General features: G+C 38.5%; 1 protein-coding gene across 1 annotated transcript; it reads right to left on the bottom strand.

The window, feature by feature from the left end:
- Positions 1-24: 24 nt before the first annotated feature.
- Positions 25-27,502, bottom strand: wnk1a (WNK lysine deficient protein kinase 1a). Its single transcript, XM_051884243.1, has 24 exons — positions 26,789-27,502; positions 24,536-25,680; positions 14,964-15,136; positions 14,647-14,867; positions 13,062-13,219; positions 11,843-11,931; positions 10,233-10,452; positions 9,723-10,005; positions 9,479-9,615; positions 9,290-9,358; positions 9,066-9,170; positions 7,579-7,658; positions 7,346-7,490; positions 6,781-6,897; positions 6,075-6,188; positions 5,927-5,981; positions 5,701-5,841; positions 4,866-5,614; positions 4,566-4,667; positions 4,039-4,478; positions 3,629-3,828; positions 3,443-3,538; positions 3,190-3,341; positions 25-1,880 (listed from the first exon to the last, which is right to left on the bottom strand). Exons 2-24 carry the CDS (start codon positions 25,244-25,246, stop codon positions 1,593-1,595), a joined length of 4,845 nt encoding a protein of 1,614 aa, XP_051740203.1. The 5' UTR covers positions 25,247-25,680; positions 26,789-27,502; the 3' UTR covers positions 25-1,592.
- Between the last annotated feature and the right edge of the window lie 481 nt (positions 27,503-27,983).

The raw sequence follows: 27,983 nt of genomic DNA, 5'->3' as shown, positions 1-27,983 counted from the left end.
AAAGAAAAAAAAAGCACAATGTAATGGGAGGAGAAAAGTCCAAAATGTTTTATTAAGCATTTGAATATATATACATTTTTTTTTTTTTACAAGACTGATACATAAAATCATAGATATTCACCAAAAGGACCCTGGATGAAACGAATTGACGACAAATCAGCAGCAGCAATTTTTGACCCCACAAATTTAATGCTGTTTTCTATGGGAACAAGTGTGAGATGTGGATTGTGAAAACATGCAGTTTTCAGATTACAGTTGTGACGGGAGTGTGTGACTGTGATAAGTGGCGTTTCAACAGTTTTACTGTATCTAAACGTGGTTCTGGTCAATTACAGAGTATTTGGATCTGTGCAGTCATATATCAAAAGTAACAAATAACCCTCCCCAGTCGGTTAAACCTTTAAACGGCGCGTATTCTGCATTGCAGTAACATTTACCTTCTCTAGAGAAGTCAAGCGGATCATTTCAGGGGTGACGGGACGTCACTTCCGCAAATGATTGGCACTCAATTTGTGGTATAGAAAAAAGTTTTTGGGGGGGGAGTGATGTATATATATATATCTAAAAAAAAAAAAAAGCAGTGCTGTAGTTTAATACTGTACTTCTGTTGCTGCAGTCGAATGCATCATGTTAAACCTTTTCTCAACATAAACTTGGTCACCAAAAAAAAAAAGTTTGCCCAAAATCAAGTATTTCATGGACTACAGCACATTTGCATGGGCTATGATGTTTGTGTGACATTTTAAAGACAGGGGAAGACATAATCCTGTGGTTTAAGGCTAACGTCTTTCAAAATGAAAGCAACGTGATTGGATGAAGAAATATACTTTCATTAATATGCATACAGGATTCCCACACCCTCAAGAACCATCTATATCCAAATTAAGCCTTCTATCCACTTACATACATACAAAAAAGGATGTGGGCAGGGAGCAGTGGTGACTGTCTATATAAGATACACTGTATTGTAAGTTCAACGTAAATGATATAAAAAAAGGTCACGAATGAACAATGCTATGAAATACGTGCAAGTACAAAGAGCTATAAAACCCTACTTTTACCTCCCTCAATTGCACATCCTCCTCCTTTCATTTCAAACTCCAACTTAAGTAAATGAAGACAGAAGTCTGTCTCAAACGCAGTTACTTCCAACAGTCCTACCTTCTTTATCAGTCTTCCAACATTCTAGACTTGTTTGTAGGATACGTACAGTCGGCGCCCATTGAGACTTGTGTTGGTGGTGTAGTCTTATAATCTCTCCATCCATTCACTATGTCAGCATTTCACTGGTCACGCTGCCTGACTTTATTACAATAAGGACGGTATCCGTACTATAAGGCTATATATCTGATGTTTAAGACAACTTTAACCCTTTCTGTGCCTTTTTATCAAGTGTACACATTCATCTATCAGTCTTTTAAATAGCAGGTTAGGTCAAATTTGAGTAACCCGAGTCACATTATATGGACCTGGAAGTCTTTCCAATGTAAACTGTCAGATAAAACATGTCCACTTAAAGGACTAGGTCCGATAATCTCAACCCCACAAGGCACAGCTTCTCTCTTCCTTGTACCAACCCTTCAACAGCTGTTTCAGCTCGCCTGAGTGGTGCGTAGATTGGTTGACCCGCAGCCGTTTCCAGATTGGTGAGCTCCTGAGGGAATGAGGAAGCCTGGTTGTAGTCCTGCAGGGGGAGCGGTGGATGACACCGGACCCACCTGAGCCCATGGAGGCATGCTGTAGGTGGGACAGGTGTAGCCAAACTGCTGATTGGTCACACACAGTGAACCCTTACGTCCAGTTGTAGGGTTGACATTGGTTGGCATGTGACCACCCATGGAACAAAGCTGACCTGGTGCAGAGTATTTACGTGGCATCATCTGAGGAGGAAGACAGTTGGCTTTGATTAGTACTAGTTATTTATTATAAAACAAATATTTATCTTGATTGGTCAATACAGCACTGATGCAAAACACCTGTTCTTCTAGCTATTCATACTTATCAGTCACATGACTTGCATTTAGACCTGGAGGGCAAAACATCCATAGAACTGCAATTTTCCATCTGTTTCAGGCAATATTTAGATCACCTCTCAAAAGGCACACTGCAAAATGAACCTCTTTCTTACGCTGTATCTACACTTTGTTTATGAAGAGAATTCATGAGTGTGCAGAATTCAGTCAGTAAGCATGCGTACTGAACAAACTCCGGCACTTTCACGGGTGACTAATCTAAATGCCTCTGATTGGCCACTGCATTTATAAGCTCAACAGAAATGTGTGTGATTTGTTATGCTGCTGCAAACAGGTGTAAAAAGAAATCTGATGCAACATGAGCAGATCTAAATGTAACTGCAATCAACACTTCGTTCATTTTCACATTTTACTTTAATCGTGACAGCTGTGATAGATTCATTTGAATTCACCCTTCGCCCGGAGTTTGATTGACAGGCGATCTGACCAATATCAACGCCGAATCCGCCATTTTGTCCGACAGACAAACCAGACAGGAGAGTTAGTAGATTACAACGTCAGTGGACCTGAATTTGAAAAATGGTGTATTGACGTCTTTCAGCGGTTGAAACAACATACCCTGATATTCATTCACATTTATTTTGTGCAAAAACTAGGACGAGATGGTGTGTATTGATGTCTTTCCGCGGTTGAAACAACATACCCTCTGATGTTCATTCACATTTATTTCATGCAAAAACTAGGACAAGATGATCGGTTTATGTGTCGCTTAAACTGAGGTGCTATAGCGATCCGTTCGACACATTAAAGAGCCACAAAATGGTATTGTTTGAATTTCTTAAAAAAAATTTGTTTCATACCAAAAGTTACCTCCTCTGTCTTGTCTCAGTGTCCTCTTTGCTCCGCGATGTATTTTTTACTGCATGAGAGCATGAAGTGTGACGTGAGTGCAATGGCTTGTCGGACGTAGCAACAGTAACTAAGTAACAACAGTCTTTGCGAAAGGGTCATTTGTGCAGAGACATTCATCTTCAATTTGGGGGGCATTTTTGTCCCAAGTCACCATAAATTTCTGACCCTGCTGGTTATGTACGTACTCTTTTAAACATTCTCCGATAATCTATATCAAAACAAAATTATCTTCACTATATTTCTTACTGACTTAGAGTTAACGTACGTCATGGGCTTGTGCGTTCTTTTTGGAGCCTTTCTTTACCTGTGGCATCTTGTTCTTGGCATCCCTGGCCCAGTTATCAACCAACTGATGGAGGTCATCAGTGAATGTGCCCTTGCGTGGCAGATTAATAGCAGGTGCTTGGTCAAGGTCATGGCTCTGTCCGTTCTCTTCTCTTACTGGACTCGTGGTCCCTACAAGTTACAATCATTATTCACCGATGAGAAGAACTTGAGCATTTTGAGAAGAAAAAAAAAAGATCCATTAATTCTCTAACTAAAATGTTGAGTCATACCTTGCACATGAACATCTGAGCTAGGTACTGTTTCAGAAGTTGAAGTCTTCCCAGTGTCAGACTGATTGACTGAACTTTGACCAGCTTGCTTGTTCCCTGGACAAAACCAAACAACAATTTAATCTATTTGTTCACAAGGCCTGAAAAGGATGTTACAGTTGGAAGTAAACCAGTAAGCTCCGATACCTTGTTGAAAAGAACCGGCCTGAATGCCACTGCCACTTCTTGACTTATTCCCCTTGCCCTTAGCGGGTCTCCGCCTTCCTGCACCAATGGCCACGGTGGGAGGGACCACCACAGAGGGTGGTGTTTTGCCCAGACGTGTAAAGAGTTCCTCAATTTCCTTTTTCTGTTTATTCTGTAATGCCTGGATCTCAACCAAATGTCTGCAAAAAGAAATGAAAGGTGATTATGAATTGATGACAACATTGTTAATAAGGGTGATGATGAATTGCTTGTATTCCTCTGTTGTAATTTGCTTCGAATAAAATCCTCTGCTAAATGCATAAATGTATATGTGAAAATCACATGACACATGATTATCTTTACTGAGTCAAACATGAACAAATGAGGTCACAAAAAAAAGATCAAGGTACCTCTCCCTGAGCTTGTTCATTTCTTGTTTAAGCCCCTCATCTTCTGGTTCAGAGTCATTGTCACTGCTAAGGTAGTGATTGGTGATGGACATGCTGGAAGCAGTCATTTTAGACTCTTTAGATGTGTCCGGTCCCTCAGTAGAGCTTACAGAGTAGGTCTTTCCTTCTGCTGGGGTCACTGAGAAACGGCCCACTTTGATGTCAGTGCTGCAGGTCACCTGAAAGCGGCCAACCGTAGTGATCGATGAGATGGGTTCAGGGCTGACCCTGGGAGGGGTCTGAGATTTATGAATTGTGTTTTCAGGGCTAGAAAGAGATGACGGTGATGAGGAGGAGGATGACGATGACGATGTTGTTGAAGAAGGGGTGATGGAGGAAGATGAGACTACGACTACTGGATCTGGAGCACTGCCTGGGTCTTGATCGCTGGCCACAGAAACCTGAAATGTAGACCAAGGATAAGCATGAACTTGTGAATCTTTCTTTCATATGAACCCTAGTGCACACTGAGAAGTCTATAAGGCTACCTCAAATCGGCCACGTTTGAAAGCTTTTTCCAGTGATGTTGTCACTGGCTCTTTCTCCTCAGTGCTTGTCTGTCCATCTGGTTGATTTACAGCTATGGAGGTCTTTAAAAGAGTGCAAAAAAAAAGAAAAGAAAAAAAAAAAAGTGTAATAATGTTACTACAATGTATTAATAGGTCATTGACAAATAAGAGTGTCTACAGTAAAAACCAAAAACTGTTTGGTATGAATTGCATTTTTAATGTACAAGCGTCATGCCATCCAAATACCAATATAGATGCTCAATTAGCAACTTTCCCCACCTGTGGCCTTTGTGGTGACAGTTCTGCAGATGAAGTCTGGGCATAGCTTGTAGATGTCCCAACAGAGGCAAAAGCACCAGGTGCAAAGTTCCCACTGGAACTGAGAGACAAACTGGGAGGTGTCACACTGGAGACGAAGCCAGGAGTGTTCGTGCTGATAGTGTTGGGCGGGGAGGATGCAGATGGCTCTCCAGATCCATCAGGTTGGGTGGAGGAGCTCTGGGAGGAGTCCTTGAAAAGGGAACGCAACTTCTGGTCTAAAGCATGAATGTCTTCAATTCCAGGTGGCTTCCCCTGTGCATCACTCTCACCATCTCCTGTCCCAGTTGGTTGTGTCACGGGGACAGAAGAGGGGCCGACTTGCACATGCTGGACGGCAGCTTGAGTTTGATCCAAACCATTGCTCTCAGCCTGCTGACCCACAATGTTTTGAGGAGCTTGGGAAGGGGTGGGAAGTGACAGTCGACGTGGTGCTGGTGATTCAGTTGGGGCTGGAGAAGGAGACGTCCTCCCTGTACTGGTTTGCAGAGTGGTAGATGGTGTAGGAGTGGTTACTTGAGTGGTGACCGCTATCAGAGTTGCAGTGGCTGCTGGTACAGGGCTCTGGTATAATGACTGAGAAGTAGGAGGAATAGAGCTCTCTGGGGCAAGACCTACAGGTGTGGGTGGTACCACAGAAATCTGGGTTGAACCAGGGGCAAAGTTGGCTTGTTCCTGCTGAACGCTGCTGGCTAATGTGGGATCAGATGCTGGAAATGAGAATGCACAGATAAAATCAGTCTGAATGTTCAAAATATGTTTAAGCAAACTTTTTCTGCAGATGTGTATATCAGACCTGGGACGGAGTCTTCAAATGATGTGTTTGCAGAAGAAGGTCCGAACAAAGGTTCCCGAAGTCGTGCTTCAGGCACTGGACTAACTATGAAACGCCGGCCTGCTGAATGTACAACCTGTGCTGCTACGCTAGGTGGCAAACCTGTTAAATGTGAAATATGATAAATGTCAATGATACAAGATGGGGGCAGATAAAATGTAAAAACATCACTACAAAGTACACTTACCAGGCACACTGGATGTTGACATTTCAGGTACTTGCTGGGCTGAATTATTGATCGCCTGAAGTGAGAATTGTTATGGGGAGAATTTCATTTGTAGTCCTCAAATTATTTCTTAAATTTGTTCTTACGGTCTGAAAATCATAGTACATACCTGAGCTTGGCTGTTTTTCATAGCTTTTCCTTTCTGATCTGCCATCTGAATGACCTCTCGAACCTGATCTATGAAGGACTCCCGCTCGCTCTCCAAGATAAAATCACTTTCGACCTGATACAAAATAAAGAGAAGTTACACACAACCTGGGAAAACTATCCTGCTCCACTATTATGGGTGAAAAAAAATCCTTTCACAAATAAAGAAATTTTAAATCATCACTATGATGAAAACGTCCAACTCAGGGGTGTGTTCCATTCTGTAGTTATCATCCCTTTTTAATTTCACTGACTTCACCTTCCACAATCGTTCGCACAGGACGTTTTTTTCGTTTCACTGTGCTTGTTTTCCACTGCGAACATGCACTAGATGGACGTCTTTGACCGCTCTGCTTGCGTCCTGGTGTCTCACATATATACGCGCACATTTGTAAGATGCTGTGTCATGTTAAAATAAGTTTTAAAGCGTGTATTGAGACGTATGCACTAAGTTTTTGCCTTTGCGAAAAAATTTCCAAATGCTTGTATGATGCACAACAGATGGCACAAAACATCACGTCAAAATAAAAGTCTTGCATCTTAAATACAGCCTAATACATATCAAATCAATAATAAAAATTGTTTCTATTTCAAATGGAGGTCTATGCCAATTCCCAGGCCAATCCACTGTACTGAAAAGGGTTAAAGTAAAAGAGAGAAAAGTTTACCATAATTTTAGCAATTTCTACGGGATTATCTCCATCCAAATCAAACTTGAATGTGACCATCTTCCTGTTGTGAGTTTCCAGCTGACATTCAGCGACTCTGTCACCAATATTAGAAATCTACAAAAAAAACAAAAACAATTCGATTAATTATATCATTACTTATACTTGTTAATGTTTGTGCACGTAATCACACGTTGTTATTATAGTAAAATAAATAGTGATATATATATATATATGAAGACTTCAGATGCAAAACCTATAAAGTGCCATCTGAAATTTCCTTCTAAGTTAAGCATTTTTATCAAGCTTGTATGTTTAGGTTCAGTAATTCCACTTTAATGGCAATTAATAGGTCCTTTTCATTGCCATTAAAGTGAAATAACTGAACATAAACATACGAGCTTGATAAAAATGCTTATTTTAGAAGAAAATTTCAGATGGCACTTAGAGGCTTTTGCATCTGAAGTCTTCATATTATATATATATATATATATATATATGCACACACACACACACACACACACAACTGTTAAAAACAAATATATATGATTTGAGCGTAACTTACATTCAGCACATTGAGCTTGCCCTTGGCCATCTTTTCGTGGCGTGAGCGGCTGCGTACAGAGCGGCGCTGGGGTCGTTTCATAGAGCGACCCTCGTGCCTGCCCTCGTTCCCATCGCTCAGACCAGATGCAGCATCGGAGTGGCCACTAAGGGAACCAAAAACATCATTGGTTCAACTTCTCTCTAATGGAAGGTCAATATTAATACACATGAATTATTCAAAAGATGTTTCACCTTTCCGTGGAGGCTGGAACCAGAGACGTTTGAGGTTGTGTCTGCTCTACTGGCTGTGGTTGGGAAACACTCAGTGGTACCTGTAATAGAGAATCAAATTAGATTTTTAGAATCCAGGTGACTTTAAATCACAATCACCTATAACACACAATCACATGGAGGAGAATGTCTTCATCCAGAGAAAAAGGATTGTTGAATTGTTAAATTGGTTTGTGGTGACTCAAGCCTACAAGGCTTTGGTGGGAGGGGGTGTTGAAGGTGAAGTAACAGGAGGTTAGACTAGTGTTCAGAGAGTTTTTCAATGGTTGGTGGTGCCAATATCTAGAGAGGAGGGTGGACAATGGCCATTATAATATCTGCCACACACACACACACGCATACAAACAATTTATTGACAGTAAATGGGACATACACTGGCTTTTCAAAAGTTTGGGGTCAGTAAGATTTTTTTTTAATACTTTTATTCAGCAAGAATGCATTTAATTAATCAAAAGTGAAAGTAATGACATGTATGTTTCAAATAAATGCTGTTCTTTTGAACTTTCTACTCGGGGAATCCTGAAAAAAAAAAAAAAAAAACCAACAACAACTAAGCAGCACAACTGTTTTCAACATTAATAATAAGTAATATTTCTTGAGCACTAAATCAGCATATTAGAATAATTTCCGAAGGATCATATAACACTGTTTTTACTGTATTTTTAATCAAATAAATGCAGCCTTGGTGAGCATAAGAGATTTCTTTCAAAAACACACACACACAAAAAAAAAAAAAAAATTACCAACCCCAAACTTTTGAATGGTAGAGTACACTAAATTACTGACATTAAAAGAACATTATTTTGCACAATATTTCCTCAAACTTCACTGAAAACTGAGCTTGTTTCAAAACTTAACATACTTGTCCAAGAAAAGTTTTTTTAGCATTTTAAATAATTTGAGAAAATATTGTGTAAAGGAAGTGTAAATGTAATATTTAGCTATTTTGTGTACCATTACAAAACTTTTTTTTTTCTATAGGGTGAATTCAGGTTGATTGGGACGCTTTTTCCAATTCATCTCAGTGGCAAAAAGTGTCCCAATCACCCTGAATTGACCCTACATTATATCTTTTATATGTACAAGCATAATATCAGCCCTCAGCACTGTAGATATTGTTATCAGCACTAAAAACCCACATCGGCAAACTGCTAATTCACACACCACAGTGTTAGGCACAGCTAGTACCTGACAGGCCTGATATAGAAAATAGAGTTGTTCAGCATTTGGAGGTGGTGAGAAAACAGGAGGGCTGAGCTGACATGCCCATATCTGACAAACATGTAAGAGCAGCCAGCATGCAAGAAAGGGATGGAGAAGTAAAGAACAGTAGGATTAATGCCCACAAGTTGGATGTTGTACGTAAAGCACAGCACATTCATCAAGCAACATGCAGGCCAATGGAAGATGTAAGATCAGCCGCCAGAGGGCGCTATTCATGATGTTACCTGTAAGACTTGAGGGGGTGCGCTGCCATCCTGAGGTGGCTGATGGTACTGCAGGGGGACGGTAGGCTGAACAGCAGGGAGCAGAGAGGCCGCCTGTCCCATCACCTGAGAGGAGAGTTCAAGTATACATTGAAAGGGCTTTTATAACTCTGGTTTATGTTTAACAAACAACAGATCCATAGAGCAAGATGTTTTTGTCATGTTATAGATCATGTGAAGTATACCTGGGGTGTGGACGCAGTTCCAGTCTGGGGGATGGGGACTGGGTTTAAAGTACTGCTCAGCTGCTGAGACTGATGTGGAGAAGAAATTTAGCAAGACAGACATAAAATCAAAGAATACAGTGTTTTGCTTTCAGATGAACATAATTATCTGTTCGAAAACCAAGACATGTAACAAAATAGATGGCTCACCGTGCTTTGTGGATGGGTCATGGTGTGCTGTGGCTGTGGCTGCGGATCAGGCTGTACGGTGCTGAAAGATGTGCCTGGCTGGACAGGAAGAGCCTCAGGGACAGTCACTGAACCTTGAGGGTCCACAAAACCTACAGCTGTGAAACATACATTGTCATTGCATATTGTGTAAAATGCATTGGCAATGCTGTATGTGAACACAATTATGTCAATGAAGAGCAAATGACAGTTTTTCAACACTAACTGGAAGCAGAGGTGCCAGGCTGCTGCAGCTGCTGGTGCTGGTCTGCTTCTGGTTCCTCAGGCTCCGTGATGACGGAGGCCAAAGCGGAATCAGGGGGCTTGGCTGTGGGGTTATTATCTGGTCCAGGTTGTGAGAGATTATTCTCCTGCTCCATCTTCTTCTTTTCTTGTTCTTCTCTCACAAGTTTTCTCTGCTCTCTCTTACGGGAGATCAGGGACACTCTGTCCTTAATGGCCTTTGCGATGGTCTTGTGATCACCCTCACAAACATAGCCCGAATCGACCTGGAAGAAAAAAAAAGAAGAAAAAAAAAAAAAAAGCATAATTAAAGGACAACAATTAGTCATTATTATAAGGCGACCAGGAGGGATTTTATGTCTGTAAAAAGTCTGTGGAATTACTATAAATATTGATAATTACATGGAAGTCCACAAATTAACCATTTAAAGATTCAAAAAATAAGGTTTGAATCTTTAGTTAGGTAACAGAACAGAAATCCAAGTATCTTTACCATTTCTTGGGCAACATCATCTGGGACGTCTTTATTTAAGTCAAAGGAAAATTCAATGGCTTCGTTCTCTTTGTATTTCCCTTTAAGTTTCTTTACATCCTCAATGCGCAGCAACAACTTTATGGCCACCAACTCGCCGTCATCCTCCTCAGCCAGTTCTACACGAACCCCAGTTTCCTCCTGGAAAAAGGCATGACTTAAGAGGTCCTTGATGCAATACCTAAAAAAAAGAAAAGAAAATGGAGATCGATTTAACACACAAAATCTAATTTTAAAATTTAGGACCTGCACAAATAACATTAATAACATATGACCATATAGAACAAACCTATGCAATATCTTAGATTCTATTATCTAATTAAAAACATTCAAATGCAAGTTTAAAATACTCAAGTTTTATTAAATAAATGTGTTTTATTCAAAATTTATGAAGTGTCTTTGTAATCCTTCCTGTGATGATGTGACCCAGAGAGAAGCAAGAGAGTTTACGTTGAATTAAATGCCAGATACAGCTTATTGTGTGACCAAAACATCAATAAATCAGAAATAAAGTTTCATGCATAAAGTAGGACTATTAATTATAAACCAGAAAATACACTAGGACTCTTATTTTGAAATGTATATGCTTTACTACTTCCAGTTGCTCATCTAAAAAGATGAGGGAGATAAAATATGCACTCTAGAACATTACAATATAAACTCCATAAACACTGTCATTATCCATTAACAATCGTTCATAAGCAATTGGAACAAATGAAATAAATGTGCGGTAGTCACTGATCGCAAACTACTTTGAAACTGCAAGCCTGTTCACAAATGCTGCATTTTTACATTTAAATGTTAAGTGCTCACATTTATTTCATTAAATCATAGCCTTTTAAAGTTTAATCGTCACACAAAGTCATATCGCAACTCGTGTTTTTCCATTCCAAAATTGAAGACCTCTTACAATGAGCCTGTTTTCATGCACACCAATATGCTGATAACTAATAAATATCTTCTTACTAAAATAATTCGTTTACATGCAAACCAATGAACAAACCAATAAAAACTTTTTTTTTTTTTTTTGAAAACAATCAGTTTGTTCCCCTGGTCGTGGCTTCAATACGTAATGTTTTTGTATCTGGTATTTCATTTGTTAAGTGAGTTACGATGTTAAATAAAACATTAAAACCCCCCAGTATTCCAAAATGTCAGAGGGAAATTTGTACAAACACTTCCCCCTTTGGCTACATAAGATAAGAAAACAGGTTTATGCTTAAGCTGTGACTTTACTCTGAAAAAGGAAAATGGGTCAACGCATTTCCATGACTTCACATATTGTCACCTATTTAAGAATAATCGGGATAAGAATGTGCATGTAAACACAAAAATACTTAAGACATTTTTAAATAATTAATCATGTGGTAATAACATAGACCTCAGTCAGGATAGACACCCTATTTCATGACACAAATGAAAATGAAGATGCAGCCTGTTCAATATAATACTGTGTAACCAACATAACACTGAAAATATACTTTACCACAAATTTGCAGTGCAATGGACAAAAATAAAAAGGATGTGAAAACTAGACTAAGACATTGTGACAACTGCACTCTCATGCTCACCTTTCATCTTTATTCTGACGTATACAACCCTCAATGATCTCCTTCACTTCAGGAATTGCCACTTTGTCGAAACTGCCAGGCTTCACCCCCTGTAAACACGACACAGGAAACAATCAAATTACACTAATGTAGAAAGGTGTCTTTAAAGGGGTCATGAATTGAGAAATCAAATTTTCCTTGATCTTTTGACATATAAGATCATTTTACTATAAAAAATATCCTGTAAGTTTTAGAACTCAAAACTTCAAAACTTGTGAGCGAGATCTTCTGTTTGTCATTAGTAAGACATTACAACACGTTTAAATTTTTTTTAAAAACATGACACTGCAAACTACAATGAATATGTTTTTCACTTTATCAAAAAGAATAGAATAAGAACGACAGCGTGACAAACAATGGTATATTCATTCATAATTCTGTTTACAAGAAACACAATAAGTTATCATTTGTCAATTATAAATGCGATTATAACTCCAAGTAGTTAAAACTTTAATAGCCACAAACAAGTCTTATAAAGTCGTTATTTTAGTTTTTTTTTTGCACACAAAAAGTATTCTTGTCGCTTCATAACATTAAGTTTTAACCACTGTAGTCACATGGACTATTCTAACGATGTCTTTACTACCTTTCTTGGCCTTAAAAGTGGTTATAATGTTGCAGTCTATCGGAGGCCAGAAAGCTTACAGAATTCATCAAAAATATCTTAATTTGTGTTCCGAAGATGAACGAAGGTCTTACGGGTGTGGAATGACATGAGGGTGAAAACTAATTAATGACAGAATTTTCATTTTTGGGTGAACTAACCCTTTAAGTCTTTGCTTAGGTATATTACCACAAAAATTATCTGATGACTCGATTAATCGGCAAAATAATCGACAGATTAAAATAATCGTTAGACCCCTTTAACTTGAGGCCGGATTTTCTCAAGGCTTCTACATTGGAATATCTCAAGACTAAATTTTGCATATATTATTGTCTGGTACCATTTACTATAGGTAACAATTTGTTTAATATCATTTTGGTTTTGTAAGAGGACATAACTTCAGCATTTTACTGGTAAAGGTAAAAAAACCCAACTTACCACTGTGTGAGAAAAAAGCAGAAAGGAAACACCCCCATAGAGGGCAAAAAGGGATAAAAAGACTAAAATAGTGCAGCAAACAAGGGGGAGGATGAGTGTGCGGGGGCTCTCTCCTCCGCCAGTGAAGTGTGGACTTACGCTGGTAACTCTGCGATAGATCTGAGCTGCATTCTGACACTCGGAGTACGGGTACTCAGAAGTAGCCATCTCCAGCATACACATCCCAAAGGCATACACATCCACCGACTCGTCATACTTCTCCTCATACATCTCAGGCGCCATGAACTCAGGGGTACCTTAAATTAAAAGAATGGTTCAGAACTCTCTCAGTACCCTATTACACCCTCTCAGTGAAGAGTTGAGAGGAAGACGATGCTGTCGCTGAAGACCGCTTGGGCACAACCTGCGAGAAAAGAGAGAGGTAGAGGGAAGGAGAGCAAAAAGGGGATAGAAAGTAAAAAAAAAAAAAAAAAAAAAAAAAAAAAAAAAGAGGGGGAAACTGTCCTCAGTTAGACTGCAATGATAAGAAGCCCAAGTTTCTCAGTGTAAGACCTTCAAGGGCAGGAATGCGTTCGAGAAAAACCAAACTGGTGCACAGGACTCACTTGAAGGCCTGGACTGACCACATGACTCTAAACAAGGTAGCCTGAATTTAAGCAATGTATTTATAGTTGTTAGCCCAAACAGGATGTTTAAAACGAGTACATGGTCAGAGGGCCTTATGCTTTTAATCACAAGACCAGCACTAGCTATGGATAACATAAACCTTTCAAAAACGTCCTACCTTTGGGTTAACCTGTGAAGAGAAAAGGTTGAGCATTTCAAATGTTACACACTCCATAGCTTACTGAAAAGTGAGGTTCTGTGCACCAGGTGAACTACTAACCAAGTTACCCATTGACAAAAGTCTCACACGGACAAACTTCCCATATTTATAATGGATTCAGACTGATGTGTCACATAATACTGGTGGACTTACCAGGCTCATTTCTGCGTACTTACTGTCTGTACTGCAGTACATTAAATAATCCTTAAAGTAGAATAAGGGGAGACCTGAAATTAGAGCCTAAGGCTTCCAAAACAAAACAAAAACACAAAGATCTCAAAGCTAAAAGTATGAGGGAGATGAGCAGAGAGTTTAAGGCTTTGAGCTCCAGACACTGACACACTGAAAGAAAACAAGCATTTCCTTGTGGGGGGAAAAAATGAACAGATTCATTAGCATCATCATCATTAAATCATGGTTGACTGAAGAAACAGACCACAAATTTCCGAACCAGAGCAAAAGATCACTCACGGTACCTGCCAGCCCAGGGCTCAGCTCTAGCTCTAGTGTTATCCCATGATCAGATCAGGTTTCCCTGAAGACGAGTCACAAAATACCTACAACTGCTCCACAACTACTCACTTTGTCTGAGGGTACCTGAAATTGTGCCAGTGAAGACAGAAGAACAGACAAAAACTACATTTGATCTAAAGGAGGGTGTCAAGAGACAACTTCCATAAAGCGGGAGCCCTGGTTTGCTGCGGTTCGAGCGGTCAGGGAAACGCTGTGGTCTGCTTTCTCACCACTGTTATTAAAACGCACTTTGAAAAGAAGCAGAGGAAGAAAAGAAACACGGAATGAAGGATTTGCTTTTCCCCCAACCACAAATCTGAGTCGGCCAATTCAAATAGATTTCGATTTGGAGGCGGTAACGCAGTTGCAAATACTTAGCCGTACCTATGACGCTCTTGGCAAAGGAGGCCCTCTTGAGGGTAGCCAAGCCCAAGTCTCCAATCTTGACTGATCCAGTAGGGCCGGTGATGAAGATGTTGTCGCACTTGAGGTCCCGGTGGATGATGGGAGGCGACCTTGTATGAAGGAAGTGCAGCCCCTTCAGAATCTGCCGGCACCAGCTGCGCAGGACTTTGATCTTCATCTCCTTAAACCGTTTTAGATACCTACAAGGGCACCGAAAACAAGTAAATCATAGCAGGTGGGCTCGATGACGAACATGGTTTAAAAAAAGTCTGACAGGAACAAATAAGAGCACATACGTCTTGAGAGTCCCAGATGTCATGAGTTCAGTCACCAGGACAATACACTTCCTCCCTTTCAAGGATGACTCCCAGGAGTCATAGAAGCGTACTATGTTGGGATGCTGAAGACCCTTCAGCATTCCGGCTTCCTCTTTAAAGCGCTGCCGCTCTGACTTGGACAACTTGCGATCCTGAAAAAGAATTTCATATTTTACAATATTAACCTGGTCAGCAGAAAGGCGACAAAGCGATATTTCAACTAAATTTTGCTGAGCAAAAATGGTCCATTGTCCACGGTCACTGTCTAACAAATCACGTTTCACAATTTCAAACCAAGCAGCATTCTGTTGGTCAATGTGGCAAATTTGCAATGAACAAATCTGATGTGAAAACTGCGCAGGGAAATATTTTGCTCTTACGTGAAATTCACGACTGCACAGATTCATACAGTAATGACTGGATTTTGCTCACAAAATTTTGCCCAGAAACAGTCAGTTTGGCCACACCTTAAATCAGGGGTGCCAAATCCTGTTACTGGAGATCTACCTACCTGCTGAGTTCAGATCCAACACACCTGACTGTAATTATCAAGTGCTCCTTGAAGATCTTAATTAGCTGGTTAAGTTGTGTTAGATCACTTTGCAGGAGGGTAAATCTCCAGGAACAGCATTGGGGACCTCTGTCTTAAAATCATCTTTTTTTTTTTTTACTTGTGAGAAATGAAACTGATAAGCATTAATGGCAGAAACAATCCTTCTGCAAAAAATTTGATTTAACACTAGAACAAAAAAAAAAGTAACATTTTCATTGTGTTATAATTTATGTGCATTACATTTTATTCAGAGTATTTTATTTATTAAACTTCTAAACTTGAAATGAATGATAAATACGTGCTGTCAAAGCAGTTGATGAGAGAAGTTTGATTTTCTTCTTTATTTAATTTAAATAAACAAAAGTAGACATAAAAAGCTACAAAAAACTGCAGTGCTTTAACCAGATTTATATTCACCAGCCTCCCCAACTGCTTTAAGCATGTTTAACACCTCTTTGACTTTTCTTTGATGAAAAAAAAAAAAAAAAGTTGTCTTGAATTGTGGTTTCAAAGAGGAGGAAATACTGCTGCTGCAAAAACCTCATTTGCAGTCAAAGTAGATGGTGCAGAACTAATAATATCATCTACAATGAGACTGCAAAGTATTTGCCTCAAACCCAGTCCAGCAAGTAGATGTTGTGAACTGCTGTGCGTGTCCGGCTACAGTTAAAACAATGCACTCAATTCAAATGGCAATTCTTAGTTGACCTACATTTGGTGTGGTCAGCTGCCATCTCTGGAATGAGAAACATTTTGCCATGAGTTTGCCTTTGTCAAGCCCAGCGGGATTGGCCATTCACCCTAAGCTAGGGTTAAAACTTCCATAACTGCTCACATGTACGCAAGTAACACAATTAGAGGTCTTTAGCACAACGCCTTAACGGGGTGAAGCCTGGTAGAAAGTCAGTTTAGTGCCGATTGATGTGGGTTAGAGGAAAGGGGACTCCTCTTTGCACCCCACCCTACGACAGACCTACTTTCTCTCTCTTCCTCTTTGGCTATGCCAAATATGTGGTGCACTCTGTGGCCTGTAGGACAAGGCCAGCAAAGCGTGGGAGAGTTTCCCCAGAGGAGGGGTGGCCCGCACACTGAACTCCAGCATGAGGATAAAACTCCTGGCATGAATCCGGCTCACGTGTGAAGGCACATACCACTTCAGGCGAAAGATAAGAAATTAGGATTAGTGAGATGATCTGAAACACAAATTACTAGTGCTGTCATTTGATAAAAAAAAAAAAAAAAAAAAAAAAAAAATGAATTGATCACACATTTTTCTGTAATTAATCGCAATTAATGGCACCTAACATTAAAGTTTTTAATTTTTTTTTTATATTGTAATACTTTGAATCTACAAAATAATGTAGAAACAACAAAGACGTTATTTTAAATATTTCTTAAACAGTATCTTTTTACAAAGCACTATGAAATAAGGCTAGTATCAGCAATACCAGTACTGATAGCGATTAACAATAGCCATTCAACATTACAGTATAATTGAGAAACATCAATTTTAACATTTAATTTATATATATATATATATATATATATATATATATATATATATATATATATATGTAAAAACCCACTGTAATAAATGTCACATTAGCTGTGCCTTTAATATATCAGTGCTCAACACTAAGGTTTTTTTTTTATACTGGCCCAGTCGGGCTGGTTCAGATATTTACCTGCCCTACTAAAAAGCACAAAAAAGTTATTGTTTTCGTTGGACATTCATACGCTCATCTATCAGCCTGTATTGTTAATCAGTGATCACATGGGGGTCACATGCTTTGTGAACATTTTTTTTTTGTTAGGATCTGAATGGGCTTATTTCCCATCTAAAATTACTATAATGTTACATTAAGGGGAAAAATTTTTTTTACGCATTACACCTGTGCTTTACTAGAATCACTCTCGTTCATTTGATTCTGGAACCAGGCCTGGTCTTAAAGAGTTGATATTTAAAGATGGCCAGGGTGTCAGTGCCATTAACTAAGATTACTAAATGCTGTAGAAGTATTGCTCATTGTTAGTTCAAGTTAATTTCAACATTTACTACTAATACATTTATAAAAAATGAAGTTTGGTTAATATTATTGAATGCACTATAGTAACTAACAAATGAAAAATTGTTTTTACAAATACTGATAAAAATATATTTCATATTTCATGTTAGTTCATGAAAGCTAATGCATTAACTAATGTTAACAATGGTAGCTTACTGTGAAGCGTTACTTAAGAAATGTACAAGCCATGTTCCTAAGTTATAGCTAAACACACACGACCTGTAATTAATAAAATATATAAATGTTAATATATATTTAAAAGTTCAATACATATTCATTCATCAGTCAATACTGTTTATTTGGTAACACTCTAACTAATGTTAATAAATGAACCTTATTGTAATGTATTAACTAACATGAACTAACCATGAGCAATACATTTGTTACTGTATTTGTTAATCTTTGTTAACCTTAGTTAATAAAAATGCAGCTGTTCATTGTTTGTTCATGTTAGTTGACAGTGCATTAACTAATGTTAACAAATACAACTCTTGATTTTAATGTATTAGTAAATGTTGAAATTAACATTAACAAAGATTAATAAATGCTGTAGAAGTGCAGTTCATTAGTTCATGTTAACTAATGAACCTGATTGTAAAGTGTTACCGTTTATTTTTGTAATAAAGTTCAGCACTATTTTACTTTGAGTGTTATGTTTTGATTTAGAATCATTTTTAAAAACTATCGGTTAATTAATCGGTTATGGGCAGGTACTGCCCAACTTAACTGTTGTATTGGTAAAATCCAATATCGGTCGACCTCTATCATGTTATATTGCTTAACTATATCATGTAGGGCTGTAACGATTCCTCGATTAAATTTGAATACTCGATTTTAAAAAATCCTCGATTTCAATTTGCCGGTGTCGAGTAACCGGTAAAATACCGGAAGTGGCGCTTTCCACGGACGAGAATCCATGAAACGCATTATTAGACCGTTTTCTAAGCCCTTGTTGAAGTCCACATGTTCTTGTTCAAGAAATTACAGTGGTTGTAGCATTTCTGTCGTAAAGAAATGGCCAAATATTAAAGATTAATTGGACAGTTAAAATAAATGTTGTAAGCCAATATTAAACTTGGGCTGCGTTCCACTCCAGTTTTAGACACGCACTCGCGAACTTCCATAAGCACTTCCCCTCTGGGGGAATCTCTGCCACCATTTTGAAGTGCGTTCCACTTCGTGAAGTGGACGAGGGAAGTTTATATGGACAGACCCTCGCTCCCTCGGTCAAAATCGAGGGAGCGAGTCTACTTCATATGTACACTTCAGGCAGCTCCATAACCCACAATGCAACATGATTGTGACGTCACCGCATATCACGTTTAATTTGCCCCACCACAAACAACTCTATGATATATTAATTATTTTTGTAAATATTTGAAACACACATATATACATATAGAATGCTGCATTAAACAATTTTGTAAGTAGAAAAAATAAATAATAAATCAGCTCCATTGCGGATTCCAAGTGATCAAGGGCTTAGGACGTTCCAATTCAGCCCATTGCAAAGGTTCTGCCAGTAGTGGGCACTCATGCAACATAAGCAATGACGTACATCCGAGTCAACGAGACTGAGGGAAGTTAGCGAGGGAAGGGCATTTAAAAAACGAACTGGAACGCAGCCAAGGATTAGATTGCGTTTAGAGTGTAAAAATAATCGTCAGGCCACTGGCGCCCTCTGCAGGCATTTGTTTTAATACATAAAGAACATTAGTTGTACAATACATTATGTATTTTGACAGTTTTGTTCAATAAAACCATACGATTACTTGTTTTTCATACTTTACTTGAATTTTTATTGTGTTATTGCTATTATATATTTACTTTTAAGACATTTGTGTAAGTGAATGTGTTTTGTTGTGCAAGCACCTTTATAATGATCGCGTTAGTAGTTGAGCTATACACACGCGCCATGTTTGTTTATGCCGCGGTCAGGAGAACAGATCTGTCGGATTTACACTTGAATTCTTCCACTTCTTTCGAAATACACGGATGGATGTAAGTGTCCGGTGAATTGGGAGAAGAACAGGGTAAACTTAATAGTTGCTTGCCTTACTCTCAGTATGTAATGTGGATCTGATATGAATATAACGCGTTGTCTAATTATAATGGAAAGGATTATTACTGCAGCTTCCATGGACATCAGTGTATATTTTACAAACTCTAAATGTATTGTTACTAGTACTTATGTGTATTTAAATATCTGAAACCTAAAATAAACATCATGTGATTGAAACAGTGAATAGTGATAAATGCCAAGCACTGCGTGCATCTGTCTCTGGCTCAGCACACGCGCCTGCACGGAGAGGGGGGAGGAGTCTGGCGCGATTACTCGAGGAATTGTTAGAATAATCGAACGATTACTCGATTACCAAAATAATCATTAGCTACAGCCCTAATATCATGATAAATATGAGACAAAACTCACACAGGGACATTCTTGCCTGATATCTTGAATTTTAAGGGAACTCCATCATGCAGTGAGTTGTTGCCCTGCTTCATGTTCGTCACCAATCAACTGTATGAAATGTAAGATGACCAACGTAGGTCTGGGGGATGCATTAATTTTAACTCAATTATTTTTTCCCATAACTAATTAACGTGTTATTATTATTAATTAACGTAAGCCCTAATACACACACACACGCACACAAACAAACTAGAGAACTATAAACAAAGCTCATGAACTTCTCATGGGAACACAAAGCACAGAATTAAATGAAACTTTGCTTAATATTACATTATGTAAAAATTAATATTATAAAAGTATTTAATACAAATAATTATTTAACTTTAAAAATAATAAAATATTCATAAATGTACCAAGTACAAATCATATCAACTGGGAAAAGAAATCTCTAAATAGTTTAAGGTTACTGCAGAAGGATAAATGGATTTACAGGGGTCCATTAAAGGGATCAAATGCAGGGCGAAAGGCAAATGCAGGACAACTGGGGTGAAACTCGAGCAGTTGCTTGAAAGTCAGTAATATGCACTTGCAGTGATGACTTAGTTACCTGCCTAAATAGTTTAACTAGAGTGTTGGTATATTGAATTAGATACTTAGAGGGAACTTCTGTAAAAAGAGAAGCATCTGACATCCATTTTCATTTTCTTTTTGTGGTGACCTACATGTTGTTAAAATGTGTTTAGCATGTGAGAAAGGAGAGAAATGTGGGAGGGGAATATCCCTGAGTTTAGCATAAGGCGCTAAAGACAGATGGCCTTCTGGGGGAGATATATAGGCCCTTCCCTTTTCTGCAGCAGTGTTAACTTGCAGCTTGGAACACATACCGTTGTGTCGCACAAGACAGGCTGAGAGATAAAAATAGGGACAGAGACATGAAATGCGAGAAAGTGATGCAAAGAGAGGCTGAAAGCTAGAGAGAGAGGCTTTTGTTTCAAATCAGTATATGAGCTGGCTACGCCTGAGGGACATGAAGAGGAGAACAGCAGCTCACGTGGTGCTGCCTCGTCATCACTGCAAAAGAAGAGGCAGCAGGGGGTGGAGAGCAGCAGCAGAGTCAAGCCTTGGCAGTCCAGCTCACCGTACTTTACACAGATTACAACCGCTTTGGTGGTTGAACTTGACCCACTTTTAAATTCACACCTCTATGTGGCACATCAAAACAAAAAGCTGCTCCTTTATGATAAGAATAAAATGAATGATGTATCTAAATGCAAAAAGACTTTTAGAAGTGGGTCACACAACTTATGAGCCAATTATTTTCCGACAGAGCTGCTTTTGCTATGTAGTCTGCCAGCGTCAGCATGCTCTGTGCAAGCACACCTCACCGCAATTACTCATGCTTTTATCACATCATAAACCAATAAAAGTGGAATGGTTGCAAAGAAGTATTCATTGTGTAATTATTCCATAGCATACGGTACAAAAGCTCATGTTTCTCAGTTCATAAAATATATTAAAAAAAAAAAAAATTAGAATTCGAGATTTTATTTTAAATAGCTGTAGACTGCAATGTATAGAAGAATGTTTCTGTCTCAAAGTAAAAAAAAAAAGGTATGAGAAAAATGATTAAGTTACATTTAAAATGAGAAATAGTCGCACCATGATGAAATATATATACACTACTATTTAACAGTTTCAAAAAAAAAAATAAAAATAATGATCTTATTCAGCAAGAATGCACTAAATTTATCTAAAGTTACAGTAAATACATTTAGAATTTTACAAATACTTTCTATTTATATACATTTTTCTTGCTGACTTTTCTGAGGTAAATGTAACATTCTTTTGAATGTGTAAATTCAAAAGATTGCAAGATGCAAATTGCAATTCCAGGAAACAAAAGCCACACTGTAAGATATAGTTACAATTCAATTTTTTTTTACTCTGATGAGAATCAAGCTTTCCATAGCAATTAGACTGTCTTAAAGGACATTTTAAATAAACACTAACTATGATTTACGGCATATGTCACACTGCTTACAATACACACCTGGTGGTCTAAAATAACCCAATTAGGAAATGAGAATTTTCTATTTAAGGATGATACTACAATGCCGGGGCTACGGCCAAAGATGACAACAGCTTTAAAAATATTGGCCAAATGCCAGTTGGGTTAAGTGTCAGGGGTGTGTATTGAGACGCTTCAGAGGTGAGACGCCCCAAAGGTGTGACAAAAGGACTAGTAAAAGTACCTTCCTTTTTGTAGAGAGATTAGAATGCAAAATTAAACATGAACAATACAAATGGATGACACATCCCTTGGAAAGGTGTAGGAGGAGCATTTTAGTTAAAATCAAACTAGTCATAAGATTGTCAATACAAGGTGCTGTACCGGAAAGACCTCAAGCCAGCTTTGTAGGTTTAAGAGAATGAGATAATATTTAATCTAGGCCTAAATGAGCAGATCAGATAGTGATTTACCATCATCGGCAGACAGATCAAGAGTGCTATCAAAGTCAAGTGTTGCACTTTGTTATCCTAGCTGAAAAGCTGTGACATCCTGTATTGTACTCACCAAGATACAAATGAAATGGTGCTTTGAGGTTTTTCAGGTAGATCTAACAGTAGTACCGATCAGTAGATTAGGTACAGAAATCGAATAAAGTAATCAAATGTAAAAAAGCACTGCATAGTCTTCACTGTATAAATTAAATATAGATGCATCCTTATTAAAGTTACAAAATTTATTCAGTCAAGAGCAGTGAGTGTTTTTTTTTTTGTCTTTTGCCGTTTGATTAACAAAAACAACAGGAATATTAGGCTGCTGTCACTTTAAGACAATGCATAGATCTGTGCTGATAGTGCTACACATGCGTTGTCTCTCTCAACTGTTTAAGCTCACTTAAGACATAACCGACTATGTAACTGACTATACTCGCCAAGACAGGCCTTTTGACAATTTTGAGTGAAATTGTCCATTCAAGCTTTAATTAGTCCACTCATTGGCTAATTAAAAGACATTCTTTAGTCGCCTAGTGTGAAACTTGGATGCATATGCAAGTGATTTATTCGCATTTTAAAGGGTTGCTTTAATATATTTGTGTGAGTGTTTTGTCCAAAGGCCTTAATAATAATAAAAAACAAAGATATGACATCCAAAGAATGCAATATACAACTAGATCACTTCTATTGAATCCAAAATGTTGTAATTATAATTTGCTACATATAAAAGGTATTTTAAAGATTTTCAAGTATGTCAAAAGGTCATTCGGTTTAACCGTCCAAAGGCCAATACAGCCATTTCATTTGTGATTAAAATATCTTAAAATGTAATAAATGTATATATTTTTTTTATTCTGGCATGATTTTATAACATCATATATCAACATAATGCAAAATGGTATTAAAATTATGTGTAGAAGTCACTGCTTTGTTATGAGAAAGAATGTCCGGAAAAATGAATTTCATTGATGTCATTCGGAGTAACCAATATAAAGGGACCATTTTGGATCAAGTCATGCAGTCAGTATCATGTGACAGGATGTGACATCATTCAGACACCTGCAAAGGACCACATGGTCACGAAGCAAAGTAACTAACTCTCTCTTAACTATTTGAAAAATTCATGTTTTCACTTGCTCATACGCATGTCCCGAAACATCAGGTCATTCGGTACAACCGCTATAAAACATGGAAGATGTTGTAATATTTTAAAAACTTGTACTAAATATAAAATGTTTGACTGTCCTTTTGCTAGCTAGCATGCTAACTAGCTAGCTAGCTAGATATCAGCCTGTTAACATTGTTTGAAAATATCGTCATTCGGTAAAACCAAAATTTTGGTTAAACTGAATGATTTTTTTGGTGACAAATTTTGTCCATCTTGTAAAAAAAAAATGACAAAAGCAGTGTTAATTGATTATAAAAACCACATATCATTGTTAACACTTAATAAAACTTCAAAATTAATTATATCTCCATTAGTTGTTTTCTTTTCTTTTTTTTTTTACACTTTTAAAAACCTTATTCGTCAATGACCCGTATATGTATTGTTAAAATAGTTTGTAATTTGATGTCATTCACAATACTTCATGGGATTGTACTGTCTTGTACTTTTGTCGTCGTCTCATTTTCAAGTACTTTTTTTTTGTTGCTTCAAATCAAAGTTTGTAATGTTGCGATTCACCTCATAGCTGGTTGGATTGGTTCATGGGTTTTAAGACTTTCTTAAAATCCCCATGGGAAAAATGAATGTAAAAAGTGGCCGGCTGAAAAAAGTGGGTGAGGACTAATGCACTCTATAGGACAATTCACACTGCACCGACAGACGCAGACCAACGGCAATAGTCACCAGATAACAGCACGTCACTTCTCAGACATTCTAATTCGATTCAGCATGTTCAATCGGCAAAAACAAGCTCTGACAAAACCTGACGAAGTGTCTGTTGCCGTCTGTCGGTGCGGTGTGAATTGGCCTTATTGAAGGAAACAACTAGTTTTACAAACACAAGAAACATACCTGTAACTCGCACCATGCCACCTCCACCGTGGTTTCAGTATCCAGACCCTTGTAGACAGTCTTGAAAGAGCCACGGCCTATCTCAATGTCAAACTTCAAGAAACGGCCATCCGGCGACGTCCCGACTGCATTTGTCTCAACTTCCTCAATGTCCTCCTGCTCCTTCTTAGCGTCCCGTAACTCTGCCTCAGCTCGTGCCTTCTCTTTACTTTCTTCATCGTCCTCTTTCTCATCCTCTCGTTTCGTGTCAACACCATCTCCAGACTTCAGCTCCGCAGCCAAACATGGTACTTCTGCGGAAAGAAGCGGTCCGACATTTGCAATCAGCACTGGCTTGGACTCTACTGCTGTCTCAACACCATCAGGCACTTTCTGTTCTGGTGTAACCAACACGTTAGCTTGCGTGGCCACAGATGCAGCTTTGGTTTCCAGGGCAAGAGGTTCACAAACAAGAGCATGGGAGTCCGTTGAGATGGTTAGGATTGTGTTCTTGCTGGGCAGCTCCAACGCTGTGGCATTGGAGTCGTTGATGACGCTGCGACGGAAAAAACGGTGCTCTGCCTTCAGCAGTTCCCGCTCCATTGTGTGGTGGCGACGGCGGACCTCGACACCTAGACGCTCGCCCACCAGCGTGTCTGAGCTGGTGCCGTTGACATTCTTCGAAGGAGGAGAAAGGAACTTGACCATCTTGTCGCTAAGATTTTCTGACATTTCTCCACCCAGTGGAGTGAAAAGTCGGGTTAGACTTTATATGCTATCCATGCATGGAAAAAAAGGGGAGTATAAATATATGATAACGAGAAGAGGTCGCTTCAAACCAAGTGGAAATTCACCAAACCTCCCTCCTCCCAAAACAGCAGTTCAGATAAAGTCAATGCTCTTGCAAACTAAAGTGTTAGAGAGGAGCACAGGAAGTTCCTGGTGATAAAAGTAACGCAGGATCCATGCACAGATCAAAATACGTTGATGATAAAAAGGAGACCTCACATCCAGCTCATCCATCCTGTGAAAAACTGTGGGGTGTATTCAATCCACATAGGGGGTCTCCTGAGGGGGCAGGGCAATAGCCCACTGATAAATGTGATGATCACTTTCGACCCCAAGGTCGTGCCAGGCCACAAAGTTTAACCCTTGCGTCCAATTCACTGAAAGACACAAAATATATTTTAACCAAGGTGGTTAGCCAGAGTTAACAAATTTACACTCAACTTAAAAGTCTGCTTGTACACAAGGCAATGGCTTTTCCACAACCAGACAAATATTAACCAGTTCAAATGAGGTTAATAAGAGTATACTCTCACTTTCTAAAAAGCAAGGATGTTACGTTTAGGCTTATTAACATAAAAATAGACCAGTCATACTGAAACTTTGAGATAAAGACAGAGTAGGAGGAAGTAACTCTTTGATTTTTCACATTTAACCCTTAAGGCAAATTCTTGTTTTGTTAATACATTTCCTAACTAGCTAATTTATATTTTATATATACACACACACATACACACAATTTAAATGTAAACAGCAAAGGTACTCTGCTTTTTTTGTATATTTAACAAATAATTTGAAGTAAATCCTTCAAGACAAACAGTATCTGTCTTCAGTACAGTGAACATATGTTGCGGGATTAGTAACGTTAAATTAGATTCACCCTCACCATGTGTGAACACCAAACCGTCTACAGTTTCATATAAAATAAAATCTATATAGTGTTTTGTTTTTTTAAACAGCAGCGTTTATTTTTCTTTCGATGAACATGAAAAGTAAAATAGGCTACTGAAGAATGTACTAGTGGTGACTAATATGTCAAGCCTCAAAATCACATTTTTTAATCAGACGTCATTATGTCAGTTTCTTTTAGTTATCATAAGACTCCAGAAGAATGGGAATATAGCCCAAGAGTCGTGTGGGCTAGTTTTATAATACTTTTATTTTGACTCGCGTCATTTTTAAAGTCGAAAGAACCAGTCTCCATTCACAATCATGGAAAAACATTTTTTTTTTCGTAATTTCTCTTTCTTTAGGAACTTACTTCACAGGAGAAAAAAATCATATGGTGTTAGACCGACGACTAAATGAATGAGCAAACTATTTTAATTTTTAGATTAACTATCCCTTTAAATGAGTCTCATATCTGGAGTTAACCAAAAAGGAGCTAGAACCAAAGGTTAACCACTAGTAAATAAATAAATACTAGTCACGACCCCGTTTAGTTTTGCTAAAGGCCGTTTTGTCACCACATTTAAAACAAAAACTTACCATAATGTTAAGCGTCGTCGTCATCTTCAGTTATCTGTGAATTACCAACGGCCAACTCCAGGTTTAACCGGTAATTCCCCAAACGCGCGTGCTCAGTATTTGAAATAACGTTTAACCGGCGGAAAACATGCGAGAAACTAAATCTCTCTCGCTTTACGGATTTTTAGCCAGTAAAAATGCGACAAAATGTCTAAACGTCGGTTACTCTGCCTCCACTCCAAACCGTCTCGAGCGATACTGCGAAGTTCGAATGTCAAACACTACAACAACGTGCCGCTTCCGCTAATGGTTGCTCGCGAGACTGCAGAGCAGGTTCTCTTTGTTATTCCCTTTGAACTGACCTCGTTTCATCTTCCTTGTACACTCATCTACTGCATGACGTCGTGCGTGCAAACGATGCAGTTCAAGTTGACGTTGCAATATTTACATCTACAGGATGCAAAACTAGAATAGAAAACCCTGGAGACTATATACATTTATGCCGACACGAAACTTGGCTTTGGGTGCAGAACGCTCGCGAGCGCTTTGTGGCTCTATTGTTGATCCCGCACAGATGTAGACGATTTGCACGCGCTGAATTCAAGGCTGCGCAATCTGCATGCCATCGATTCTCTACATTTTCGGCATCGCACAAATACATGCTACATGAACAAACCGGTTCGTGATCAACAACAATAACCCGAACTGCGTCCACTCCCCCTGCTTGTCTTTATTCGAATAATCTCTTACAGTTAGAAAATAGCGCCGCCTGCTGAAGCATCAAGCGCATCTACTAAACCGCGTTTTAAAGGAACAGTACACTCAAAAATTACAATATCAATTTTTACTAAACATGCATGACTTTGTTTCATCAGTGGACCACAGAATAAGATGTTTGGTTTAATACAAGCCTCAGTCACCATTCACTTTCACTGAATCCTTTTTCATAGTGAATGGGGACTGAGACTGTTCTTATTCTGTGTACATGCCATGATAACTCCTTAAAGGGATAGTTCACCCAAAAATGAAAATTCTGTCATCATTTACTCACCCTCAAGCTGCTCCAAAACTGTATGAGTTTCTTTCTTCTGCTGAACACAAAAGAAGATATTTGGAAAAATATGAGTAACCAAACAGTTGATGGACCAAACTGACTTCCATAGTATGGAAAACAAATACTATGGAAGTCAACGGTGCTTATCAACTGTTTGGTTAC

The sequence above is a fragment of the Ctenopharyngodon idella genome, chromosome 24, assembly GCF_019924925.1.
Source record: "Ctenopharyngodon idella isolate HZGC_01 chromosome 24, HZGC01, whole genome shotgun sequence".
NCBI lineage: Eukaryota > Metazoa > Chordata > Actinopteri > Cypriniformes > Xenocyprididae > Ctenopharyngodon > Ctenopharyngodon idella.
Note: the sequence above shows the minus strand (reverse complement) of the source record. Positions and strands in the feature narration are given on the sequence as shown.